Genomic DNA, 21,139 nt, shown 5'->3' on the forward strand with positions numbered 1-21,139 from the left:
AGACAGTTACACAAACGACAGCAGGCAACCGTATGATCTTTGCACTTGACTGCAACTTTTATTTTTTTGCAAATACACTAGAAATGTTTACAAAAGCACTGTAGAAACATCTGTGCAGTGTAAATTATCAAAACTAAAAATGGATATTACTTTGAATTAATTTTGCACCTAACATGACAAGCGGGATTGTCATTTTCAGCAGCAAAACAAATTAGTATATCTCAAGAGGAAACGTCTGTTAGTGACTCCAGAACATCGAAATGGGGAGATGCGATTGTTACAACAAAGAGCAAATTAAGGAAAAAAATAAAACAAAAGGATGGTATGGCACTAGTGCTCATCCCTAAGGGAGGGCTTCATTCATCTAGATAGGTCACACAGCATCAATGCTTTACTTTACTCAGTCATCAAGATAATCAGCCTTCCAGTAAAATCACTCCAGTTTGACAGAAATGGTGCATTGGCTGCACAAACAAGTTTACTCACACAAGTACTCATACTCATCCAACACAGACAACCTTAAACCATTCATGAACACTCTTTACAGACATTTTACAGAGCTACCAGTGTGACATACTGGCCCATCGTTTACACTTTTTTGTATTTTCAGTGTGAAGAAAAAATGAAATGATCAAAAAAATGAAATGTGCTGAATATTAAAAAAAAAAAAAAAGACTAATTCACACTACAGAAAAAGGAAATACTTCTAAACAAGTGAAACTAACAAAAAATTCACAAATTCAGAAAAAAAAACAAGACATAAATATTATGTGGCCCCTTACAAAACATCCACAATTTATTTTACACAACTCTGTATTGCTTTGTCTTACATAATACTGAGATCTGCTCAAAGGAGCATTGATTACTTTTGTTTGCTCTTGCACTGGGTGACAAAAAAAAAAGCAATACCCATAATCTGCTACCAGCTTTTACAACTTTTTTTTTTGCCTTGATGTAAAAAAAAAAAAAAGGCACATTCACACATCAGCTCACGCTCATACAACACTGCTGCAAATACTTCACATAAGTGGTGGTACAATAAAAAAAAAAAGAAGGAAAAAGTAGGCGGTGGTTTTGTGGCACGGCCGTTATCAGAGAGTAAACACGGCGCTGGGACAGATCTATGTGGGTTATCTTTGGTCAAGCAGGGATGAGCCAATGGGCTTGAAATATTGGACACAAAGGTCGGTGTAGTAGAAGTCAGACAGTGTAGGAGTGATGGCCCAGGTGTGTGTTTGAACAGACAAGCAACACACACACACGACTCTCAGGATTAAGGTCCTTTAGGTTTAAAGAGGTGGGTAACGACGGACTGAGTTTGCACAAGGCGATGGTTGCTTGCACGTAGGTGGAATAAAAAGGCCTTTAGTGAATTTATTTAAAGAAATACTTTCGAACTTCTGCTTTCTCTCCACCCAGAATCAGTCTTCTGACACCAAATCTTAAAAAGGTTGCTGAAGTGACTCGCTCTTTTTGTGCACCACCAGCGAACTGTCAGTTTAATAATCCCATAATAAAATCGCAAACGATACATGTGATATGGTCAGATCATCTGCTAATAGAGGACTGAGTGATCAAAGTGTGATAACTTTCAAAAAAAAAGTTGCTAGTGATAACTGTAACTGCTAATTCCAATAAATGGCAGCAAGCTTTGGGCTTTGCATCTGGTGCTCGGGTGTCAAAAAGGGTTGGCAACACAGAACAGCCTTCAAGATTTAAGACTTGGGAAAAAAAGCCTCTGTGGATCAACCTGGAAACCGAATACGAGCACATTATGGTAAATACCCCATACACAAATACAAGTCCATAGGTTATGGCATTTTTTAGCAGCAATAACAAATACAAAAGTATATCAAAAGAAGACACTCTGAGTAACACAGAGGCGTGGATGTCTGTTGTTCATTCACAACGATATCCATCATAACCAGTACTTGCGAGGACAAACCATTGAAATGTACTTAACATATGGACCACCTGCAATGAAACACGCAGGACGAAAATAAACAAAAACAATGAAACTACACAGGGCACAATTTCCAGGCAAAGTGCAGGGAATTTTCCATGTTGACAGTATTATAGCCTTAAATTCACTTCCCATTAGTGACTACAACTGGGTTTGACGTGTGACGACACAAGTGTGGCAGACAGAAAAAATGAAAACACAACGTGAAACATAAGACAAACAGTGATTCAAGTGCTGTGTGCTGCGTTTTTGCCTGAATGCCTACAGCTCCTTGGCAAACTGAATGACTACACAGCGGAGAGTGACGCACAAGGCTCCCTCAACACCCAATGATTCCACTTTTCTTTGTTTTGTGTTTTGTTTTTTTTTTTTTTTTTTTTTTTTTTTTTTTAAATTGTCACGATACTTGACCGTGTCTTTGACAGATCAGCTGTGTGATTATAGCTTTGTGTGAGGACTGGTTTTAGCAGTCCAAATTGTGCTTTCTCTAATAAGTAACAGTGTAGACGTACAGGAGCGGTCAACACCAGAGCAAAATTAGTGTCTTTAAGCACACCTAGAAGGACTGCTTGCTGGATTTGGTCAGAGGTATCTCAATATTTCCCCTTTACATATGTACAATAACGATTTCCAGCTTATTTGAACAATGTATGAACATAAAGAACACACTGAACCATTGTAAGGCAGAAAGCAGGTTCAAGTCTCCCTTGTAAGTTCTGTGGGTGTTTTTTTTTTCTTCTCCTTTTTGTTATGAATGTGTGATGAAGCCTAAAAAGGTGCAACTGTATGGGGGGGATGGGCAAACAAAATCACAAGTATTCCAGATGTCACACTACACTGGGTCTGCGTCAGGAAAATAGTTGCCCATCGTCCATCAAAACAGGACACTGAAGTGGAAGATAAAGGTGCACACACACTTTCACTAACTGATACTGGTGTGTGTGTGTGGGAGCACTAATTCTTAGGAAAAAAAGGCAAAGATGCTATAAATATTTTGGCTCAGTTTTTCTTCTCATCTAATATATATATATATATATATATATATATATATATATATATATATATATATATATATGCTAAGTTCAGTTTTGTTAGCAAAATCATTTTATCCTCTGAGCCCAGGAGCTCAGAGAGTTTTGTCCTAAGGATTCAGTTTTCGGGGGATTTTTAAAATCTGTTGGCTTGAAGTTTTCCCCTCACTGATGGAGAGAGCAAGAATACGACGGTAACAACACCCACTGTTGTTCAGGTGAATACTAAACACTCCTTTGAGCCACATTAGTCGGCAGAGCGAGCGCCAAACATCATACATCCTTGTACAACAGCGACACCTATGCTACCGTGTTCCCTCAGAAGAATTACAGAAAAAAAAAAAAAACAAAAAGGCTTTTCCTGGCCGAGCCCATCCAGAGTCCCTTCATCTTTTGGACCAACCGGGACGAAAATGAGGAACAGAGTGTGGGGGTTTGTTGTGTTGCAGCATGGCAGGCAGTGAGGGCCATGCTCAGCAGGTAGAGTAGAGGAGGACAGACAGTCATAAGAGGGCTCAGTGAGAGGAGCAATGTCTTTGTTTACTAAACATTTACTGGGGCTTGTGTCCCACCCCTTTGGCTATCCTCCCCAGCCCCCCAAATAAGCGAAAATGAGCCCACAGTATATGTAAACCCCCACCCGTTATAATGTAACACCCATGTGCTGCTCCCTCAGCCCCCTTCCTGAGCTCCACACTTGAGGAGGGGATCCTCGATCAACACTTCTGGGCCTCCACTGGAGACATGGCAATGTAGGAGCCGTTTCTCATCGGCTGGTTGGCTGGCGTTTCTGACGGCTCGTCGGGTTTGTCGCTGACCTGAGTATAGGCCGTGTCATCCTTCACCGTCTGCACGGGAAGAGTCGGGAGGACAGAAGGTGTTAGCACAAACCGCTGAAGTGGCAAGACGTCAAAATATTCTTTTATACTCAACACCGACATTAAAATAGGAATAAATGTTTTGACTTAAATGTTCACAGTGAACCACATCAATCTGAATATGCACCAGTTACGACAACCACCACCACAGACAGAAAACGTTAACTTAAAAATAAAGAAACATATTACACTGTGAGGCAAGAACTCAAAAAGGAATATCACGTCCCATAATGACAATTTAAAAAATGATAATCAGAGACGATGGATAACAAATTAAAAAAGGAGAATAGCAAACAAGGCAAAATTAAGACTTACAGTAAAAGAATGAAAAGCTTCAGTAAAATCAATACGTTTTACTTCATTCTAAAAACAGAAAAGGAAAAAAAGGGGGGTTACAGAAAATTAAAATTAGAACATGGTTAATACAACACTTCATCATATTGCAATTAAGCATGTCTTTAACAGTCTCTCAATGCTAAGCTAAAGGTCTAAACTTCATTGCATGTTAAAGGAATAGTTTGATATTTTGGGAAATATTCGCTTTTTTCCCCCTGAGAGTTAGACGAAAAGATTGATGCCACGGCTAGCAACCGGTTAGCTTAGCACAAAGAGTGGAAACCAGGGGAAACAGCTAGCATGGCTCTGTTCAAAAGGTAACAAAATCCAAATACCAGCACCTCTAAAGCTCACTAATTAAAATGTTATATCTTGTTTGTTTAATCTGTACAAAGTGCTGGTAGGTAGATTTTTTTTTTTACCTTTGGACAGAGCCAGGCTAGCTGTTTCCAGTCTTTAAGCTAAGCTAAGCATCTCCTGGCTGTATTTAGCATACAGACATGAGAGTGGTTATTGATCTTCTAATCAAACCTTCAGGAAAAAAAAAAAAAAAAAAAAAAGCGAATATTTCCTAAAATATCAAACTATTCCTCTCACATGTTGCAGGCCACTCTCCAGACAGTGAATAACCTCAACTACAATAATCTGAGGGCAGGGTTCAAATCAACAGTCCTGCACTACTAGAGATAAGAGGTGAACATGCACTGTACGTCAGTCTCAGGACTATTCTAGTTCAATGCACTTTGCTACTCAATGGTGCTAAGCTAGCTCATAGCTACACTGAGCAAAAGATGCTTGTCTTCCTGAAGATTCATCGACTGTTAGAAAACATTCAGCAAGAAAAACAAAACGCCACTTGATTCAGAATTGCGGAAAAACTGCTCATGCTGACTTTGCTGTGCAGGAATCATGCAATGCGGTAGTTAACATGCATGTAGCTCGGGGTTAAAACCTGCAGCAGCTCGGGAAAATGTTAACCATGCAAAAACCCAATCAAACTCTCAAACTCTGCAGCATTTACTGTGACATATCACTACTATCAGTCTAGGTCTCGTTTACACTGTGAGCTAATGTCAGTATGTAGCACACACTTCAAACCTGGGTAACTGTGTGGATTAATGCTACAGTTTAGTCCACGGCAACAGGGGCAGTTCCTACCTTCTTCTGGCGATTTCGGCAGAACAAGACGACGAGCACCAGCAGCAGGATGATGCCCATGCCCACGATGAGCACGGGGAAGTTTGACACAAGAGTCACTATTAGGAGCATCGTCCTCATCTGGGATGCCGAGCCATCGTCAATAGTCGCCGTCTAAGAGTCGAGAGAGATGATTATTGATTTGTGGTTCGCTTACGGCCATGAGAACAGTTTTTGTCTCAGACTGTACTAAATCCTCACCTCATTGACGAACATGATGGGGAAAATGGTCTCGTTGATGAACTTGGTTTTGCTGCAGAGAGAGAGAACAGAGAGAGAGAGAGACAGAGAGGTCAGACAGGACATCTGGCTCAACATGTGGCCGAAATGAGGACAGAGTGTGACAACAGCAAAGTGGGTCAGAGTTCAACAAAGTTTGACTTACGGGAAGCCTTGGACTCTCTTCAGGATGATATTGAGCTGAGCTCTCTTGCAGGCACGAATGGGAACCCCTGTGGTCTAAAAAAAGAAAGAAAAAAAGAAGAAGAGAAAGGTGAATCTGTTTTCTTTCCTTTACTTTCCTATAATTCTCACATATTGGAAGAAAACTACTGTCCCAATCATTACAATGTGGCAGGAAGATTTAATTAACACTTTACATTTAGAGAAGATTCAGTTTGCTTTAATATACTGCAAGAATGCTAGAACTTACTATGAATATCATCATATGTAAGCAAGTGTCTACGTCATGCACTCTTGAAATAACGTTTACAGTGACAGCTAAAATCTAAAAAGTAGCAATGAGTTAAGAATTTTCTCGTTAACAATGTAAGCTGACCAAAAACAACACAGAAGAACCTTCGATGCAAACAAAAACAAGCAGCGCTAGTACTAGAAATCACGATCAAAACAACTAATTCTCATTTAGAATTTAGAGTCATAAACCAAAAGATCAAGATTCAACTCAGATTCCTCCACATGGCCTTAATCTGTCGGGGTAGTCAATGTTAGCCGTACCGGCTGCAGGTCGAGGTACGTCTCGTGTTCCTCCTTGTTGGGGTTGAGCCCGTCAACGGCATTGATGTACATCGGGTCCGCTTGATAAAAGTGGGGGAAAGACACCACGATGGGAGCGCCTTGAGGGAAGACAAACACACGAGTCAGTTACTATTTGTGACGTAAGACGACTTTGTCTACACAACAAGGGCTGGAAAAAGATTCTTATTTACTTTCTTGAAGTTCTATTTCCAAATATAAAAAAGGTCCAAATGCTGTTTCAAAGTCTTACAATTCTGGGAGAGAAATGCTGAAACCTTATCAACCTATTTATTGATAATTTTGTGGACTTAAAAGAAGCCAAATTTAAACATACTGAATCTAAAAAAAAAAAATACTGCTGCTGTTACTAAAACTGACAACTGAAAAGAAAATGGGGTTATAAACATTTTTTTTTTCTTCTTTTGCAATAAATTGCTACTGGGGGTGTTTTTAGACAAAAATTTAAGCAGCTCTGTTTAAGAAATTTAACAAATTGTACCGTTCATGTACATTATGGCACTGAGAAGATTTGAATGATTTTTTGTGGGTTTTTTTTTTTTTTTTTTTTTTTTTTATAAACCACACCAGCAGCTTCAGAATGACACCACTTTGCACATGACGACAGGGCTCGGTCTTGATTGGCTCTCAATGAAGCATCACAAGAATCCTTCTAATCAGGCGTGTTTGCATCATTTGAGTCAGAGGAGCTGGTGTAGACAGCCAATCAGGTTTTAGCATAGTAAGAGTTCCAGCAGCACCAACCTTTTCTAAAATTATTCAACATATTTACTCCTTTTAACTGCCCCCCTCCCCCCCAATAAGACTGTGTACAAACAAACAATTAATAATATAAGGATTTGAAATAAATTGCGTGTAAATTATAGTCCTGGGGTTACAGTAGCATATCTTTCAGAGATACTACACTGTCTGTGTCAAGCCCAGTGGCGACTGCCTTATCTGAGCAATAACACTCCACTCAATGACCACCATAAAATACTTCAATAGCCTCAACACACAGTCAGCATAGCTAATCATTGAACCGAGTAAAAATCTGGCATGCTCAAACAGTGGGAATGTCAGATACCAGGCAGGGGACGTGGCTGCTGAGTGAAAGGACATTTTTTGGGGGGTAGAAATGGGGGGGGGGGGACGGACTGTGTCATGGGGCTGGGAAGAGGCTAATGGTGGGTAACTGGGTCAGGCTCTATGGCAACTGGGTGGGAAAAGGGGCAGTCCCTTACCTTCTCGACAAACGCTGACTTTAAGCACCCCGGTGCCGAGACAGTCTCCAGCTGGTACGCAGAATCCCGCATTAGTGGGGTTGTCTTTGGGGCTCATGAGTACGTCACTAGGGGGTGCGAAGCGGTATGCCTGGATGCCTTTCACCTCCACGTCTTTCACATAAGCTAGATGGATAGACCTAAGGGGAAAAAAAAAAGCTCAGTGTCTGCTTTGGGGAATCATAAAATAATATAATAATAATTTATTGAGGAGGAGGAGAAGAAGGAGAAGAAGGAGAAGGAGAAGGAGAAGAAGAAGAAGAAGTTGTTCCTGTAAAATCATTCCTTAAAGCCTCCCGAGTATATCCAGGTCACGCTCTTGACTTTCCCACGTGTGTTTGACTTCATCGACAGCCTTATCAGAAGTTGTAAAAACCAGAAACTCAGTGGATTTGTAATCATATTCTTTTTGACTCTGCCGCAATTTCCTAACTTAAGTTAGGCCCTCATCCTGCCAGGATGCTTCGGCTGTAAACAAATTTATAACCACACAAGCGCACGCACATACCTGCAGAGATCAGCAGCAAAGATGTAGAGCAACTCGTTCCTGTTTATCAGAGGGTGGAAGACGGCGCCGTCCGTACCGTTGATCATGTTGCTCTGATTCGAAGACCACCACGACATCTCCCTATTGATTAAGAAAAAACAAAAAAACATGTGATATTAGTGTGGGATGAGAAATATACTTTCTCTGGACTGTTCTTCCACAAATCAACGAACGCGCTGACACTAAAATAGTGAAACATGACCGTTACAATTTCCCACAGTCCGACATGACATTCTTAAATCGTTTTGTCCGACCAACAGTCAAACACCCCAAAAGATTCAGTTTGCTATCATTAATTTTCTGTTGATCGACTAATCAATTAGTTGACTCATCGTTGCAGCTCTAGGTAGCAGTTCCAAAGAGTGATTTATCCTTTACTTAACTGTTTGAGGTTGAAAGGGGTACATTTTTCCAATATTTCTCAAAAAAAGCAAAGATTCAGTCCAAAATGGAGGGGAGGGACCTGCAGAACAAGTACCTTAACTTCTGATTCTTTAAGTACATTTTGCTGCTAATCTTACTTAAGTAAGATTTTAAATGCAGGACTTATACTTGTAATAAAAGTACTTTTTTGATACTTTTACACAAGAAAAGGATCTGAATACTTCTTCAACTACTGGAATCTACCAACATGAGCAGACAATATTCAGCTAAAGTACAAAGTCACTTTGGATGTCTCAACATTCATTTTGCAATCGTGTTCTACCTAAAAATCAGGGAGCAAAGGCTTTCTCCTCTGGACTTTCCAATACAAGTTGTATAACGAGGTATTAGAAATATGACTGGGAGGAAGAGGAAGCTATCTGCTGATAAGCATTTCTTATTATCCAGGATCACAGACACTTGGTACTGTCTGATACGAGTCATTACCTCAGGCCGTTCCATGTGTCAATCTTGCCATAATCCATGTAGTTCTCCTCGCCGGTGTGGAACACAAACTCTCCTTCATGGGTGCCATTTTTCTGTGAAAAACAAGACGTCACACCTTTAGATTTTAGTGATTTTGACCTCTTCGAAAAACTATACTGATATTTTAAAGGGCGTTCTTTATGTTTAGGGCTGCAACTAACTCTAGAATAGCCGATTAATCATTTTGTTCGTGGAAAATCCCCATTTTCTTCTTCTACTTTCTACAATCCGATGTTTTCAAATTGCTTGTTTTGTCCGACCAACAGTCCAAATCCCACAGATACTGAGTATATCATATACGACAAAGAAAGGCATCCAACTCTCACATTCGAGAGGCCGGAAGCAGGGAATTTTATACATTTTTGCTTGAGAAATTACTGAAACGATTACCAAAGAGTTCATTTTCTGTTGATCAACTGATCAATTAAGTTACCAAAAATGCTGCACTCGGGATCACGAGGCTGGTTTTGTCACCGTCTGTGCAAAGTTGCTGACGTTGCTCTATAAACAGGATGGACAAGCATCTTCCATCAGCATGTGGCCAATCTCACTTCTCTTGCCTGACGCTACCACAGACGCTTTGTCTTGTTCTTTTAGTAAACCCTAGCAACCAACACGCAAAAGTTTTCTTAAGGTTTTTGCACTAAAGTGACTTTAAGCTTGCCTCTAAAATAGATTCAAGAACACCACCAAGCTCACCTTCCACATCAGCCCAAAATATTCATCCACATCAGGCTTCATGGAGTGGACCTTTGAGAGAAGAGGGTCTTTGAAGCCCCACAGGATCTCGTGGACAGTGCGGGTCATGAACACCTCGATGCCCAGGCTATTCATGTACATGGAAACCAAAGTTCGCAGGAAGAAGGAGTAGGAGTTCAGCTCGTTCATCACCGCCTGAGGACAAAAGACAATGAGAGTAAAAAAAAAAAAAACAGTTAGACAACGGAGAGATTGGCTCCAATCACACACAATTTGATTTCTGTTTGCAATACTTGACGTCTTCTTTGTGGAAAAGCTCATGGTAAATGCTGTGTTTAAGTTCACTTGGCTTGTTTGTCTTGGCCTGATATGACTGATGTTTATACGTTCAAGATATCAAAATGTCACAACAAAAATAAGAGGACAGTGGCTTGGAGTGTGTTTGGGGAGTAAAAACTCAAATCTAAGGGGCTTGTTTAACTGGCTGCTGCAGGTCATAATAACACACATTATCCTGTACAGACACAAAGTCTTACCACAAACGGGATGTTGACAGTCCTGATGATGTCAACCTCGGGGTCACCGGCTGACTTCTCGGGCACAAACACAAATGTTTTTGGGTTCAGGGCGTAAATCTTGGTGCCGTTCTCCAGGAAAGTTATGTTTTCCCGCGGCCTGTATTCCCTGGTGTGGAAAGGACATTGGTCAGTTAGTGCAGATGTCTTTTGTTTTGATTTCACACTGCACTAACAAAATGATCCCTGATGAACCAGATGGCTTTCCTTAAACAGAGCTTTTACGAATATATCACGCACATTTACAGCTGCAGAACTGATCCCACACGCTGTTTGGGCGTAGGTCTACATATCAAACATACCTGTAAGTATAGGGTCCGATCTGTTTGACAGCTGCCTTTCCGCCTGCCAAGAACACCTCTGGATTGGTCACATTGAAGAAGTAGTACTCCATATACACAGGTGGGGGTGGATTCTTCCATCCCTCAAACATTTGGCTCTTCTCTGTCAAAGTAATTTCCTACCAACAAAAGAGGAAAATACAAATTCAGATTGAGAAAAAAAAACATCGACACCTGCCACAGCACTCTGTGTTGAGATTCTTAATGAGTTTGGAAAGCTTTGGGAAAAGAGTTTCTCAAATTTCACACTTTGGTGGAACAATGTTTTACTCACACTTGGGCACTTTCAAAGCTCTTCACTGTTCTGAATGAGTGCCATCTGAGCGCACACATGGCACTTTTCTGCAAAGGGCTGGTGCCGGGCCAAGACCCCAAAACCCACAAGGGAAGCAGAGAAAAGTCATTCATAGCTGGGGAAAAAAAGCGTCAGGACAGGCAGAAAATCTACTGCACCCAGTCTCTGACCTCAGCAAGCCTAGGCAAGAATCTGACTGTGGGCTACTAGTCAGCCCACACAATCCAGCAACATGTTGCAATACTAAGACACAGCATCTCTGCAGCATTAGCCAGCAAACTACATGCAGGATCTCAGGTGAGTTTTTGCATTTAGACTATGCAAGCAAAAGCAAGCAAAAAAGTAGAAGACGGTTGTGATTTCACACGTTTGGCTTTTGATTATGTGGAGAAAAAAAAAGCCTTGAAACCACATATGACTTTAGCCTGGCTGCCACATGTCTGAAACTGAGAAACAGTAACCTTTAACTAGACCAATCAACTGTATATGAAAACAGCCAGCATGTTGACTGAAGTGTGTTTGTGACCCAGGAAAATAAGCAGGCCTTTTCCATTCTTGGGGGGTATTTTTAAACTTGGGAAGGGAGAAACGACCCACTTCCTCTCGTGTCTTTTTCATGCTGAGTTCCTGAAAACCCTCGGTCCACTGAGTGCAGCGAGGTGCACTTGAGAGGCTATACATTGTTTTCTGCCGTCTCGCAGGCACTTAAGGTGTGGCTGGCACTTCCTGTTTGGGTTACAACTTCCGACATTCAAACATGTTTTGCTCTATAGAATTGTTTGCCGGGTTTTGTTGCATCATCTTCCCTTTGTTACTTTACAAAAACATGTTAGATCTCAAGAGGGCTCAACCAAAATATCTACTTTGATAGTCTGCATAAAAAAGGTGAGATGGTTCAACTAATTGAGGAGAAACACAAGATTCAAAACACACTGCAGCTGAGGAAAAAAGGCTCAGTTGGGTATGTGATTGTGAATTATACCCTTTATTCTTACACCATTTGGACATATTACAAAGCTGATTTGAGAGGTTTAGGGCTGCAACTATTATCGATTAATCTGCTGATTATTTTCTTTGTTTAGTCGGTAAAATGTCCCAAAATACTGAAAACTATGGGCTCAGTGCCCAAAATGACATCTTCAAATGCCTTGTTTTGTCCAACCAACAGGCCAAAACTCAAAAATATTCAGTTTACAATTAAACAAAACAGAAAAGCAGCAAATCCTCACATTGGAGAGGATACAAAAATGATCTGAATAGTTGCCAATTCATCTTATTTTCATCAGATAATCTCTAGATGGGTTTGCTATTGTGTTCAGCACCTTTATGACCCTGTAGTGTCCTTTGCATGTCTATTTCTAATAATCAAGAATTAGCGATGTTACGCGCGTTACCCAATCCCAGATCCAACCGAGGAAACCATCACAGTCGTGTTAAAGGGCAGAATAATCGGTTAGGTTGACGTCACAGCTGCGCAACAACTTCCCAAAAATGCCCTCAGAATCAGACAAGACGCTCTTAAAAGGGAACTTGACGTATTTAAGAAGTGTGACTCTCCCGAGTCTCCGACATTCTGCCTCTTAATTAAGACCTGAAGTGAAACCAGGTAATTCAATAGCCTGGTTTACACATATAACCATCACGAACAGTCTGTGCCATATTGGACTTGTATAAAACACTATGTCAAACCAGCAGCAATGACCTACTTAGTTTTTTTTTTTTTTTTTTAAACAAATTGCAGCTCTGTCACTTTTGAAACAGGTTTCTGTCTGGCCTGGCCTTTCCCCTGCAGCAGTTGGCAGACCAATGAGTGAGCAACCGTGGCCTGCATGAATCCATGTGTTTGCCAACCTTGACCAAAGGTCTTTTGAAAAGGCCTTCAAAGTTATACGAACACACTTTATCTCCGAGAAAAAAAAAAACTTGATCAATCACAAAACAAAAAAAAAAAAAAAAGCAAACAAGTGAGGGACAAAGTGGAGAGGTTTGTCAGTGTTCGAAGGACTCAAACTGAACACTGACGGCAAAGTGAACTGCGCCTTAGCCAAACAACTTCAGGCAAAGCTGAGGTGTGGCGTGACAATATCTAGCTTTGATCAGCACATGTTAAAAGGAAAAGTACATAATTGAAAACAAGAAAATCCCTTTCACTCCATTTTCACAAAATCTGAGGTGTGAGTCAATGACACATTTTGAGCTAAAACACACTGCGTTTCCCCAGCGCGACCTTGTTCTTGATCGCTTTAAAAGCTCAATCAGTCATATTACCTTGAAAAGTCTCCTTTCCCAAACAGGGCGGACAGTGGTGGCACAAGTGGGCGTTTTTGTTGGGGTTTTTTTCTTAAGTTTCCTTGTCTGGGCACAACAACTCACGATAGGCCAAGGCTGGAACAACAACAAAGCACTACGGGATTGCGCCCAGGCAGAAATCATGCCCCGAAGGCCAAGAAGTCTGTCAAATTCCTCACATGGTTTATACGCTTGCCTCCCTCCACACCCAGCTCACCAGACACACAGAGTTTGTGTCCTGGAGGTAGCTTCGACCAAACAGCTAGGCTGCATCATTATTATTACGGACAGCCACATTCAAACATCAATTTAGGTAGATGTTTGGAGTCAGTTCAGCATGTTGGGGCACGCCCAATTCAGTGGGAAGTCATTTCATGTAATCGCCAGCCGCATCAGAATTCTGTCCCCTGCTGATGAACTTTGACTAAGTCTTTTAATTTGGGTCCCCCGGGACGCTGCTGTCATTCAGAATAAGACACAAATGAGACCCAGACCTAAATTTAGGTCTGGGAGGGGGCGACCTGTTGGCGAGGAAGCTGTTTGTGAGTCCCCTACTTGGACAAAAAGTGTGTTGAGCTTTTCTGCTGAGCTTTTTCTTGGTGGGTGGTGGGGGGGCGCTTTGTGAAGAAGCAGACAGATTTAAAAAGTACAGATTACGAGTTGCGCAGATGACCCAACAAAGTGATTCATGTCAGTAAGAGGAATGTGAGGTATTTTAAAAAGGGACGAGAGCAGCGTTGGGTCAGCTGCCAACACCCCCACCACCCCCACCCCATCGGGCTGCCACCCCACCGCCCCTGCATGCCCTAAAATACAGCAGAAATGTATAATTCACTTCGACCCAAGAACACACTCGCTGCACAAGTCCACTGGTCAAACCACATTTTACATGTCCTGGTCATAAATGTCTCTCCAGCTCAGGTCAGTCTTAAATGTTTAGCGTGACTGTTAAATCATTACAAAAAGTCCACTTGCCTGCGTGTTGGTTAAATCACTTAAAAAAAAAAAAAATGATCTCAAGACAGAGCGAGCTCATCGAGCCTTGATTTAATTGTGAAGCAGTGAAGACTCAAAATAGACTAGTACTGCAATTTTAGAAATATCACTGGGGTTTGGGGGTGGGGGGGGGATTACTGTACATACAGATGCATTTGCAGAACCTACACTATACACTAATATATTCTCAACCATTTAGCTCTTGAGATACCTTTTAAAAAACAACAACAACAAAAAAAAAATCACAATTTAACTTTAAGAAATATAAGGATGCTGCAGTCAAATGAATGCAGATTTGTCTGGTTTATACAAGGTGGATGCTTGATTTTCAGAAAGGTTGCTGCCTGCCACTCATCCTCATCCTCCTGCCACACCAGTAAAACTTGCCATAGCTTCCCCACAGTAAGCCAGGGACTCCCGGGCTCCTGTTCACTCACCCAGGCTCCCTTCCCCCATTCCTTAAGACCTGCACACCTCCCCCCCTACCCACGGTGTCCCTGCTGGCTGAGATGTCTACTACTACTTACTACTACTACTAGTAAGCCTCCTCAGAATAGAAAACCCATCAAGAAGTCAGTATATCAAGCCTGTATCAGCAGAAATGTGTCACCAGGTCGCACAGCGCTGGACAGCTTGTGCTGCCAGCTGCAGTACAGCCAGGAGAAAGGACACATCATACCCCCCCCCCCACAGTCCCTTCCATTCAGCAAAAAGCTAATTAAACCGTGTGAAGACTGGTCAAATCATACAAATGCTGCAGATCTGTAAAGGAATGTCAAAGGAGACAAAAACTCCGGAGAGTCACACAAGCATCATTCCCCTTGAGGGAGTTGCAAGGGATTTACCAACAGCAAAAAAAAAAAGAAGCGTTTATTAGGTCTTGGTGTAGTGTTAATTCACATGCTGATTATTCGCCTGTCTTAATGCAAGCTTAAACACCCCCCCCCCCCAGCTGCACAACCGTGTAACGGGACTTGCGAGCTGCACAGCCTCGTATCATGTGGATTCATGAGGGGGGGGAAGACTCAGGGTTCATCGCGTTGAACCGGAGGTGCAGAATGCAGCAAAACGTGCACACTGACAATAAAGTTATCAGCTATAATTAAGAGCATTTACGCTCACGGTCTTGTGACCCTGCGTGTGCCACCACCAGTGAGATGCTGAATGCGCATGATTGGCCACTGCAGATGAAACAGTTAAAGCCGCTCGTGTGTGACACATGAAAGAAGTGCGAAAAGATTGCAAAACACTGAAAGCATTTGACGTTAAGAGGGCACAACTCACCTTTTTTAGCCGGCTGTGTATCATTGTTTGGAAGACTTGAGCCACGACCAGGGCGATCCCCACTATCAGGAGGTGAGCACACACGATCCCGGTGGCGTAAATGGCACAGGATCTCCGAGTCATGATGCCGGGCGGGTGTGTTGTCCTCTCGGGGGCAGGTCAAACTTCACTGAAGTCGATGATAACCCTCCAAAACACTAAATAAAAATTTAACTTAAAAAAAAGGTAGCGAAGATAGGATCGTGCAACCTCGGATCCCCCCCCGTCTTCTGAGCACCAGCAGCTGGGGTTTAAACTTCTCTCTGCGCCGCCCTGGAGTGGTCTCCCCCCGGCGAGGCTGGGGTAAAATATTGGCACTTTACACAAAAAAAAAAAAAAACCGAGATCAGACTTAAACCTAAAGGTAGGAAGGAGCGAGCAGCTCGGAGGCGGTGGTGAAATGAAGCAGCAGCTCTCGGCACATCGGGAGGTAGAAGAAGAGCTGTCCACCTCCTCCTCTTCCTCTACGCATAAATGCACCCGTTCAGGCGAAAAGCGTCGTTTTGGGGAGGCTGCATGGGCGGTGGGTGTGTTTAAAACGGTAGAAAAGGCAGTGATGGTGCTTTGCTTACATGGCTGATGTCACAGTTTCAAACAACCATATGATAAATCTGACATAATTATATTTTACATTTATCCCCCTCCCCCTTTTTTTGGGTGCGCCTTTACACACTATTTCTCGTAGTCAAATAACTTCATTTAGAGTTTTTCCACTGATGCTTTACTGGTGGGATCATATTTTAAATTGCTGGCACGTATCAGTTCGTAATACAACTTGCAAGACTACCAGGATTATGAATGAATTGGCAGCCGCGTGCTCATAAACGTGGACGCGCCGGCGGCATTTCACCTGGCGACTTTTCTAATGAGCTCGCCGGGAGTGTGTTCGTGCACATGTTGACTGGGAATTGTTTAACATTTCACTTTCACATTAAAACTATGACATCTCATCATCTGCTGCGTTCACTGCACACACGCGGAAAATGTGAAACCGGTGGAGACCCGTTACCTTTTATAAGGGTTCCGCTAGCTCGCCTCATAGCGTCTCCTTAAATAAGCGCAGCGTGGACATGAATAATGTGCCATTCGAGCAACCAACGACCGTTGACGCGAGCCCTTTGTCTGACCAGCTCGAACGCTCATTGGCTACTGCCCTCACGGACCACCGTCTCGAGACCACCCCCTCTGCACTCTGATTGGTCAGACGCTGGTGAGTGCGATGTTGAATTTGATCGACTGATTTCGGGGCGGGGCTCCTATAAAGGGGGAACCGACGGCGTGATGCTCGCCGCGGACAGAAATTGGATGTTCAGCGGCCTCTGCGGAGCCCACTTAAACCACAGATGATGTTGTAGTGGAATAACAGAAAAAAGTGGTTGATAAATGGCTTGCATTATGGTCATCATGAGGCAAACGACCGCTAAGTATTGACAAACATAAATTATATGTACACAAGTCCTCTCCATAAAGGGAAAATGTCACTGCAGAACAGCAAGATAGTTTAAGTCAACAGTGTTGTTGAATTTAACTTTGAGACAAGGTGTTGGACCTAAAATACATACACAAAAACACTTACGTTTACCCTTGTAAAGCAGAATTTACACTACAATGTTTTCAGCCATACTACATTTAAGTGGGTTTACACTTATGCTTGCATATTAAACTCCTGCAGTTCTCTAAAAAGGATGTTGCAGAAACTTGGATGGAAGTGACAGAGCTCAGTTATGATCCTTACTGTTAACCTTTATATTTTTGGCATTGTGTATGTTTTCGATTTTGTGGATTTTGGATATCTGTATATTGATATTTTTATACTTGCACTTTTATACTTTTTTAATGTTTTATATTTGCACAATTTATATTTGATCTCTTTCCTACTTTGTACTGCAACTGCTGTTCTACGGTATCTTATCTCATCTTATCTTAAAAGCATGGATGCCTGATTGTGTTTCTTTGCTTGTGAGTCTTTTAATAGCGAGTATCTGCCAGCCAAATCCTGGTCTGAAACATAGACTGGATTTAAACAGGTCTGAAATCACTGGTTTGAAGTGGGCGGGGCTCAGTTGGAAAAAGGTCATCACCTTTTGAATCAAATCATGAAGAGTTGTGGAGATGTTGGCTTATTTTGCCAGGCCGCTGTCAATCAAATCTGATCAAACCCACGCAGTTCTGATAAAACAAATTAGCTGAGTTTGTGAGTGTTTAACTATTGATGAATAACCACTAAGGATGTTTATATCTGAACTTTAATTTGGATTATTGCTTATTTACTGCTGCAGAGAAATATTTAGAATTTGATACCAAGTTTTCGGGGGCTTTAAAATACAGTAGAATTAGCAAAGCATTATAATGGCTCTGAACAGAAAATAGAACCGGCCTCTTAGGCTTTCTTTGATGGTTTCACCTGCAAAATGTCACCAAAAGAGACGCAATGTGCAGCAATCACATCAGCAATCAAGCTTGTACATGACTCTGACCATACGTGTCATTCTGCTATACTGTAAACAGTTGAAAAGTTATAATCTGTAATGTTCCAATGGTAACAGATGGTGTAAATTCTCAAAGTGACGTGCAGAAAGAAAAACAGCAATAACATTAACTTTGCAGCTACACTTGAAAAAAATCCATTTGTTTCAGCACAGCGAACAGATCCGTGCTATGCAGCATTCTGCTGCTGCTTGGACAGTTTTCTCAGAGCTTTGGTCCAGTGAACATTGATTTTTTAACAAAGCAAACGTTCATCTTTCACTATGATTTGGTCCTAGACGCAGTAGGAACGCTAGAACAGTGATACTTTGTTCACAATGGTAATAGCAAAAGAATGAAATGCATTTCGGATTTCTTTGAATGGGAAAACGTAAATACGGTAGCAACAAAATCTAGCGTGGCTGTTGAAGCCACTGTGAAGGTCAAGCGGTGCAGTCTAAAGCATGCTGAAGTTGTTTCACACCGCTAAATGTCGCCAGTTCTTCACAACGTCAAGCTCACGAATGTGTTACCAGAATTTGGTCGAAACACGACCACATTTTAATGTCTCAAAAGATCAAAGGTGACATTTTTCTGGGATTCTTCGATGCCTTTTGGGTTCTGTGGCACTCAAAGCATGTAACCGATGTAAGGCTGAAACAGGACACTGGGAATCGTGAGCCACCACCGTCCTTATTTACAGACAACACCAGCTGCTCGAGATAAAGCTTTTACCCAGAATTCTAGTGGACGAGATGCCAGTTCAGATACCAGGTTACCTAATGAGATGAGAAGGCTAGCTAAATCTGCCTCCACTCCCCAGCTCAACCAGTCATTCACAGATTCACCCAACTCATTGACTGGAGTTTGGTTGGTTAGGATACACCCAGCTATATATTGCTTTATGGGCAGTAATGGACGGACTGAAAGGTGAGCACGGTCATGCAGCCGCCTCTTTCATAATAAAGCAGGACAAAAGGCTCCAATTTTCCTCAGGAAGTGATATACATTGTATTGTTTGATGCTGTTTACTGGAAAGAACTGGCTGGACTCTTAACATTAGTGTAATTGAGTGTTACCTCATTGTACTAAGCCTTATGGCAATCCCAGAGGATAGGGGCTGCAGGAGGAGGGGCGGCATCTGTTCAAACAAGAGGAGTAAAAAATGCTAAAGAAAATCATCAGGGGGGAAGGATAACAGTCAAGTAATGCAGCCGCATTGTTTCTGCCAAAAGAAAGGGTGGGAGGGTGAAGAGGGGTAAAACAGTTCAACCTTTGTAATGGTCTCTTTTTATGTTTGGTCAGCAGAGCGACACTTCTGTTTTTTTGTTGTTAGACTTGTTGGACTCTGAAGACACCCAGCTTTGAAGGCCTACACAAAGCTATTTGATGACTAGAGATTGTTTTTTTTATGTGAATATCTCTATGTACAGCATCATAAAAGGGGTGAATGGTGAGAATAAGGCAAGCATTCATACATACCACAACAAGGAGACTTTTATCCAGAGGCTAAATAATTTTGGACAAGTTCTTCGAACTAGTGTCTGTTGCTCCTACAAATCATTCATTGTGTTCCGACACATTTTGTCCACCACCAAAATCGCACCAAAAGCTTTTGGTTTGCACTTTGAGGACACGGCTAAAGTGCAAATGTGGCTCAACAGCAAGCACATTTATTTGGACACAAATGTCCATTCATGAGTTTGGAAAAGAAAGTATTCTCTGAGTTTCATACATTCTACACAGTCAGCTTTTCCGAGTCGTCCGTGATAACCGTGCAAAATGGGTTATGTGCTAACTCATGTGGGCTTTACTTCACATTGTGTTTAGGAGCAATTTCAGGTCACAATCCTCACACACCCAATAATTATAATAAGAGTTCAATTGAGAGTCAGTAACTCACTATCTGTGGTTCATTTTCACTCGGTGAACAGAACGTTGTTATCCAGTTAACAGAGTGTCGTTTGACTGCAGACACAACAGTAAATCCTGCTTGAGGTTTGATGGGTGGATTCACTGTGAACTTTGCAGAGGCCCGATGTAAAACGCCTGTTATCTGTTAAATAAGATATCAAATAACACACGCAGTATGCAAACAATGATTCATGTCTTTCAGGCTGACATATCCTTCAAATTCTAATTTGTTGTACTGTACAAATAATACTGCCGACGCCCTGGCTCACAAAGCTATCTGAGGTTATACATTTCTGTATCAACAGTCCTAAATGCTAACATCACCATGCTAACATGCTCACAATGACAATGCTAAAAGGTTGATGTTTAGCAGGTATAATGTTTGAAATGTAACTAAGATGGTGGCAATAGTGCCAGTCCATCCAATAATTGTCAAGATATTGCACTCAAAACCACAAATGTCAAATTCATGGTGGTGCTAGAGGAAAAGTCAGGCGATCATCAAAGTCAGCAGGATTTATTCTCTGGGCACCGTTAATGCTGGTGCAAAATTTTATAGCAATCCATCCAATAGTTGTCGAGATAGTTCAGTCTGTACCAAAGTGGTGGAACGACCAACTGACCTAGAGCTACGCTGCTGGCATGGCAAAAAAAGGCAAATTTAAGTTTAAGGCAAAACATCATCCTTGACAGTTCGACCTTAACCTTGAAAACAGTATTATCTTCGCTCAAGGTCCACTTACTCGCCTTTTACGTGTTTTTTAATCCCATCTCGCAGTGTTTCTCAGCAGATGGAGTTTGGATGTGGTTGAACCGACAAAAACAGCTAGTAAGTGAACCCAGAGTTAGGCTTTTTATTATAAAATAATAAAAGATAAGATATACTGAATTTATTTTCACTGCTGAAAACAAAGCTGTTGCTTCTAGCTCTTAAAAGGAGATATTTTGAATGTAAAGCTATTGCGTAATGAAAGCGATATGTGAACTGCTTTAATTGATGCAGTTTTTTATGGTCTGGAAATATTCTACCAACGTTGTTACAGAAAAGTCTTCCGACTCGGTGTTTAAACCAGGCAATCTCAAAACCGCGTGGTAATAACGCACAAATCAAGGCAGCTTTTC

The 21,139-nt window shown here is 41.7% G+C and overlaps 1 protein-coding gene across 2 annotated transcripts; it reads right to left on the bottom strand.

Annotated features, from left to right (window-relative positions):
• Positions 1–33: 33 nt before the first annotated feature.
• On the bottom strand, positions 34–16,657 carry scarb2a (scavenger receptor class B, member 2a). Of its 2 annotated transcripts, XM_044195388.1 has the most exons (13): positions 15,599–16,657; positions 10,696–10,853; positions 10,355–10,502; positions 9,819–10,013; positions 9,081–9,172; positions 8,172–8,291; positions 7,625–7,803; positions 6,363–6,481; positions 5,791–5,864; positions 5,607–5,658; positions 5,367–5,519; positions 4,188–4,235; positions 34–3,842 (listed from the first exon to the last, which is right to left on the bottom strand). In XM_044195388.1, the coding sequence occupies exons 1-13, from the start codon at positions 15,719–15,721 to the stop codon at positions 3,711–3,713; spliced, it is 1,593 nt and encodes a 530-aa protein (XP_044051323.1). In that variant the 5' UTR covers positions 15,722–16,657; the 3' UTR covers positions 34–3,710. The 2 variants fall into 2 exon arrangements, with proteins under 2 accessions (XP_044051323.1, XP_044051324.1); XM_044195389.1 differs by lacking the exon at positions 4,188–4,235 and having other exon boundaries at positions 15,599–16,629.
• Positions 16,658–21,139: the final 4,482 nt, after the last annotated feature.

This window comes from Siniperca chuatsi, linkage group LG5 (assembly GCF_020085105.1).
Source record: "Siniperca chuatsi isolate FFG_IHB_CAS linkage group LG5, ASM2008510v1, whole genome shotgun sequence".
NCBI classification, from domain to species: Eukaryota; Metazoa; Chordata; class Actinopteri; order Centrarchiformes; family Sinipercidae; genus Siniperca; species Siniperca chuatsi.

What these genes read in the sequence shown, in the direction of transcription:
- scarb2a (XM_044195388.1), bottom strand. Translation starts at nt 15,721, where the DNA reads ATGACTCGGAGATCCTGTGCCATTTACGCCACCGGGATCGTGTGTGCT. An exon ending in TTTGCTGCTGATCTCTGCAG is followed by an intron (nt 7,804 to 8,171) that starts GTATGTGCGTGC and finishes TTTTCCCCTTAG; the next exon opens with GTCTATCCATCTAGCTTATG. An exon ending in GCCGAAATCGCCAGAAGAAG is followed by an intron (nt 4,236 to 5,366) that starts GTAGGAACTGCC and finishes TTCTGTTTTTAG; the next exon opens with AATGAAGTAAAACGTATTGA.